This window comes from Doryrhamphus excisus, chromosome 20 (genome assembly GCF_030265055.1).
Source record: "Doryrhamphus excisus isolate RoL2022-K1 chromosome 20, RoL_Dexc_1.0, whole genome shotgun sequence".
Lineage (NCBI taxonomy): Eukaryota > Metazoa > Chordata > Actinopteri > Syngnathiformes > Syngnathidae > Doryrhamphus > Doryrhamphus excisus.
Window position 1 is genome coordinate 13,575,998 of NC_080485.1, and position 6,503 is coordinate 13,582,500.

The window sequence follows — 6,503 nt, forward strand, 5'->3', positions numbered from 1 at the left end:
TTACTCCTTTTGGACATGTGGAACTGTGAACTGATTATGTGATGCATTCAATAGTAATCTGATGCATGTTCAAATGAAATTAAGCCATTACCATTACCAATACCAATGTCAGGTCACATATGGTGTAATGAATGAACACATTGTGATGCTACCGGTTGCATTTAGCATATAAGCATAAGACAATATGTAGATTAAAGAAAAAGTACCTCAACATGGTGATGATGATAATATCAGTTTTTTTTATTGCTAATAAAGCGCTTTGTAGCAAAGTTACATTTCCACTCTCACCTCCTGTTAGTATGCTTCCACGGCTGACAGACAAATATACTAGAACTACTAGAAGATACTAGAAGATAAAATTGTTTATTTAGTGTTGTACTTGTGTAACTGCATGTTTCCCTTAGGCAGAGACCAGCAGCAGGTGCTTGTTTAGCGGCGCTGACCGGGTCTTTTCCTGTATGTTTCCTGGAGCCGTTCATCAATCAAAACAACCCTCACTCCATCTACAACACCATGACGACTCCTGAAAGAGACGGTAATCAATGAAAACTATTTAACAACCATTTCCTGTTTATTTTTGAATGAATGGCATTTTCTTCTACTACTAGATTTAGGACTGCCGGTTCATGTGGAGGAAATGTGCCCCCTCCTCCCCTCGCTGGACCAAGCAATGGAAGAGGTGGAAGCTCTGGCAGAAGCCGGCGCTGCCGCCCAGCAAGCCCACTACACCCACGTCACAGATGTCACCCTGCCAATGTTGTGCGCTTACATGTCCCGTTGGTGGCGCTGGGGGCCCGAGGCCCAACCACACGGGGCGGTGTGCACCTCCGTCACTCCTCAGCATGCCAGCGAGCTGCTGGGACACATTCTACGAATCGTTCACAACCACGTGGGTGCGAGGCATTGTGATTGGATGAAACGGCTAGCAGGTAGCCATCATGTGTAATATAACATATTATATTTTGGTTTTCAACAAGTCATTTTGAATCCTATATCTCAGTTTTTTCCCAGCCTATCATCTGCCAAGGTCAACCTGAGCTGCTGAGGAGCCACTTCCTTCCTCTGATGGATAAGTTGAGGAAGAGGGCAGAACACATTTTGATGGAGGAGGAGCGCATGAAAGCAGAAGGCTGCGGTGCGTCTGAAGCAGAGCTACAGATACAGGAGAGGTTTACAGCGCTGGTGCGAGACCTCTACGCCTTCTATCCTCTCCTCATCCCCTTTGTGGACTCCAATCGGTAAGATTTTGCACCCACGGAGGATGACAATGTGCAATGAATGCATATTTGAAAGAGGACTTGATCACATTGTGAAGCTTAAAGCTCCCGTATTGTAGTATTTCTCACGGAACTAAAATAAGTTTCAGTTAAAAAACCAAAAATAAATAAATAATAATAATTAAACAAATAATTATTATTTTTTTAAATTGTATCAGAAAGGCAGGAAATGAATAGGTATTTCTCACGGAACTTAAATAAGTTTCAGTTAAAAAAAACAAAAAAACAAAAAAATCTAAATAAATAAATAATAATAATTAAACAAATAATTATAAATTTTTTTAATTGTATCATAAAGGCAGGAAATGAATAGGTATTTCTCACGGAACTTAAATAAGTTTCAGTTTAAATAAAACAAAAAAATCAAAATAAATAAATAATAATTAAACAAATAATTATTATTTTTTTTAATTGTATCAGAAAGGCAGGAAATGAATAGGTATTTCTCACGGAACTTAAATAAGTTTCAGTTTAAAAAAAAACAAAAAAAACAAAAACATCAAAATAAATAAATAATAATAATAATTAAACAAATAAATTTTTTTAAAAATTTTATCAGAAATGCAGGAAATTAATAGGCATTTCTCATGGAACTTAAATAAGTTTCAGTTAAAAAATATATTATAAATAAAATAAAATAAAAAATTAAACAAATAATTAATTTTTATAAATTGTATCAGAAAGGCAGGAAGTGAATAGTATTTCTCACGGAACTGAAATAAGTTTCAGTTAAAAAAATAAATAAATAAATAAAAATAAAAAATTGTAATAATAATAATTAAACAAATAATAATTTTTTTACAAATTGTATCAGAAAGGCAGGAAGTGAACAAATGTAACAGTTACTGATTGTGAAAGTACCAGATGGAGGGGTAGGATTTAATAAGCTTTGCTTCTTCCTACTCCTTTTGGACATGTGGAACTGTGAACTGATTATGTGATGCATTCAATTGCAACCTGATGCATGTTCAAATGAAATTAAACCATTACCATTACCAAGTTTCAAACGTCCCACAATAGTGTGTTGCTCAAAGTGCCTTTAGTAAGGGCGACTAGAAACACATCCTTTTGTGTGCCTGTAGCTTTAATGCTAATGAGCTGTGTTCATCTAAGCTCTGGCACCAAGAACTCCTCTCAAAGGTAAAGTGCAAACAATTGAGGGAGATGATAGATTTCTCTCACATTCTGTGCTCATAAACAAGCTGCAAGGACACATAGACCACCATTAAAAAGTCACTTTTGCATAATTTAAACTTGCTTGACAGTGAAAAAATATGATCTTCCAAGATGTTTTTAAGGTACAAAAAGAGAAAATCCATATTGCGCTTGACAGATGTGATTTCTGTTTCTGATGTGCGTTCTTGGCAAACCCGTTTCAGGAGCAGTTGGCATCGGGAGACAAACCCTGATGCTGAGCAACTGTTCAGCATGGTGGCAGAGGTCTTTATATTCTGGGCCAAATCTCATGTGAGGTTGCCAGATATGCTTTCAACCTTGTCACTCTTACTTCAGCTAGGGATCCTGTTGTCAAAACTAACTTGTATTTTTGTCACGTGATAGAATTTCAAATGGGAGGAACAGAACTACGTGGTCCAAAACGAAATCAACAATTTGGCTTTTTTGGTCAACAGCGACACGTCAAAGGTAAGTCGCGGTTCATTAGCAGATGTCATGCATGAAGCAGTCAAAGTAATATGATACTATCTTCTCCTCAGCTTGACTACGAGAAGAGGGCCATGAAGAAGAAGGGTGATCGTTATTCCGTACACACTTCCCTCATTGTGGCTTCCGTGAAGCGACTGCTTCCCGTGGGACTCAGGGTTTGTTTTCCCGGCGACCAAAGCGTCATCTTCTTGGCTAAAAGCGCTTTTGCTCAGGTTGGTTGGAAATGTGGATGTAACGGAGAGTTGGTTTCTGCTTTGGGAAGCATTCTTAATGGATCGGTTAAAAAGGAAAACAAACTAGCATTACGGAGAATCGGGAAGAAAACATCCATTGGAGCGCTGTGGAATCCTCACAGTGGTGTGTTGCATTTGCATTTAAATCATCAAATGGGGGAATGTGGCTCGCCTCCTCATGTATTAAAAAAAAAAAAAAAAAAGCATGAAATGAGACACACTAGACCATGCGTGTCCGTACTTTATCCTCTTAGGGCGGCCCGCAGAATTATGGAAGAACGCAGGGTGCCAATTGTTTTTGTTTACTAAGAATTTATATTTTCTACTGTTGGCTCTTAACCCTTTAAAGCAGGGGTCTCAAACTCAATTTACCCGGGGGCCACTGGAGCTAGGGTCTGGGCAAGGCTGGGCCGCATCGGGTTCCCCCCCCAAAAAAAAACGCATTTATTAAAAACAGAAAAATAAACAAACTTTTTCAGTGCTTTGATTCCGATTTTCTACAATAAAAGCTCTGATAAAACATTCCACTGTTCTCAAATATCTTAATTTTTATTTTTCTGCACAAAATAAGATGAAAAATAAATAAACAAATCAAGAATAAAGAAAATCAATCAATCAGTAATAAATAAATAAATATAATAATAATAATAAAACACCAAATAATAAAAACTTAAGAAACCACATATAGTTTGGTGGGTAGACAAATTATTTTTTTCAGATTAAAATTAATAAAGCATTATTAGAGCCCTGTAGACATGACACAACACGACTATAGTCACATTTATACTTTTTTTTATTTACAACATATTGCGTAACTGCAGGGTCTTGAGACACATGCTAACTCGCAAACTAGAGAGCTAGCAACCTAAACGGTAGCCTTCAAGTTATTTCCTTTAAACTTAAATAGCCAAAAACTTACCACTTCCACACGGATAAGGAGGATAACTATTATTTAACAGTTATTTAACCTTTAACATGAACATTAATCAAACGTAATAATTTTTTTTGCGTACATGATACCATACAGCATCCATATCAAACATTAAACTTTCATATCAAGGCGGGGGCCTCAAACTAGTGTCCTGCGTGCCACATTTGGCCCGCGGGCCGCATGTTTGAGACCCCTGCTTTAAAGCTTGAATTTTTATTAGGGATCGACCGATATGTTTTTTTTTTTCGGCCGATACCGATTTTTTTTCCCATCACCCTGAGCCGATTTTGCTTGGGATTTTCCACGGAGTCTGTATTCCATTTCTTTCCACAGAAGAACCCTGAAGATGAGATTCGAGACCGTGTGTGTAAATACCTTCTACATTCCCACAGTCAGGTATCGGTCAGGGTCATTTGTTTTTGTTGTATTGTACTGCCCACTTTGCCTCCAAAAGCCCACTTTCCCCCCCCCTGAGAGCGCTGTCTTTTGGAATGGAGTGCATACTGCTGACATCCTGCATGCTCACTGACATGCCTGAGTGGCTGCGTTTTTTAATTTAACCAACAAGAGTGCGGTTAATTAAGACCGTAGACTTGGTCTTGTACCCTGTAAAATCCATTCGTCCCTCGAGCTGTGAGTGGGTTGTGACACATTCACACAATATTACAATGACTGAATGCACATACACATTCATTCATGCCTTGTTTACCTTTCCCTCAATTCACCCAGCAGCTTATTTAAAAGTGTTTTCCAGTGGTTGGAATTGGATAAACCTGCAGCAGAGTAAACACTTGTCATTGTTTCTGTCCTTTTAAGTCTTCCTCAAACCTCCAACGAGAGACCTTCAAGCCAGACGACACAAGTCAAACGTGCTCTACTGAACATATCCTGGGTATCGCACGAGTCCTCTATTACCTTGATCAGGTAAATTCGGTTTGACTGGAAATAGATGCCTATATGTGATATATTATGGGCCTGCAAGATGTGCCTGGGAGGCAGATGTACCTGCAGGCAACCACCTGTTTGACCTGCTACCTTCAGGCAGGCGGTATAGGTCACACAAAACCCAACAAAATGTACGAAAACTGCCTCTCGCCCGAAGACAGCTGGGATAGGCTCCAGCAACCTCGTGACCCTTGTGAGGAGAAGCGGTAGAAAATGAATGAATGAATGAATAACCAAGACATATTTTTGACAATAACTTCAGTCACTAAAACCAAAGTGTATGAAAACTGCCTCTCGCCCAAAGACAGCTGGGATAGGCTCCAGCACCCTGTGACCCACGTGAGGAGAAGCGCTAGAAAATGAATGAATGAATAACCAAGAGATATTTTTGACAATAACTTTAGTCACCAAAACCAGAGTGTGTGAAAACTGCCTCTCGCTCGAAGACAGCTGGGATAGGCTCCAGCACCCCCGCAAACCTTGTGAGGAGAAGAGGTAGAAAAGAATGAATGAATAATCAAGGGATTTTACAAAAATTAAGACATATTTTTGATAATAACTTCAGTCACCAAAACCAGAGTGTATCAAAACTGCCTCTCGCTCAAAGACAGCTGGGATAGGCTCCAGCACCCCCGGGACCCTCGTGAGGAGAAGCGGTAGAAAATGAATGAATGAATGAAAAAATGAATAACCAAGAGATTGTACGAAAACCAAGACATATTTTTGACAATAACTTTAGTCACCAAAACCAGAGTGTATGAAAACTGCCTCTGGCCAGAAGACAGCTGTGATAGGCTCCAGCACCCCCACGGCCCTCGTGTGGAGAAGTGGTAGAAAATGAATGAATGAATGAATAACCAAGAGATTGTACGAAAACCGAGACATATTTTTGACAATAACTTTAGTCACAGGCGGCACGGCGGTCGAGTGGTTAGCGCGCAGACCTCACAGCTAGGAGACCAGGGTTCGATAGCTAAAATGTAAACAATAACGCAGGATACAGTGATGATGAAAATAATGATGATGCTACAGTCAGGAGAAACCATGAATAACTGAGTTTAATCATGTGTCTGTTTTCCTGCTAATATTTCTTGAACATGAACGTATACAATTGCGAGTGAGAGTGATTGAATTTGACCTTTGAATTGGCGCATGAACCTGGATTTGTTCCGAAATATCCAGCAATATATGCTTAAGTCACAACAACAATCAACCTTCAGTGCTACCGCTTTTCTTATCTTTGCCACGCTTCAATTTGGAAATGACTGCACCGGGAACGTGCCTTGATTCCAGAACCGCAGTAGATATGACATTGTGGAGAAAGCTACACATGCAGTAGCAGACGAATGACCAATGCATGAATGGAAATGCCATTACTGCAAGCCCCCAGGTCGGTGCTTCTTAATTTGAAACCCGGCTTGTTGCCCTTAATCTATCTTTGATTGCATGTTC

General features: G+C 39.3%; 1 protein-coding gene across 9 annotated transcripts in view; it reads left to right on the top strand.

Annotated features, from left to right (window-relative positions):
* ryr2b (ryanodine receptor 2b (cardiac)) overlaps positions 1-6,503 on the top strand; it is an 84,776-nt gene that overhangs the window by 48,231 nt on the left and 30,042 nt on the right. For 7 of the 9 annotated variants that reach the window (XM_058059137.1, XM_058059128.1, XM_058059131.1 and 4 more), the window contains 8 exons: positions 405-535; positions 609-929; positions 1,001-1,238; positions 2,657-2,744; positions 2,838-2,921; positions 2,993-3,154; positions 4,440-4,502; positions 4,923-5,030. In XM_058059137.1, coding sequence (XP_057915120.1) covers positions 405-535; positions 609-929; positions 1,001-1,238; positions 2,657-2,744; positions 2,838-2,921; positions 2,993-3,154; positions 4,440-4,502; positions 4,923-5,030 — 1,195 coding nt within the window. The remainder of the gene's footprint in view (positions 1-404; positions 536-608; positions 930-1,000; positions 1,239-2,656; positions 2,745-2,837; positions 2,922-2,992; positions 3,155-4,439; positions 4,503-4,922; positions 5,031-6,503) is intronic. The other 2 variants (XM_058059134.1, XM_058059135.1) reach the window with 2 other exon arrangements.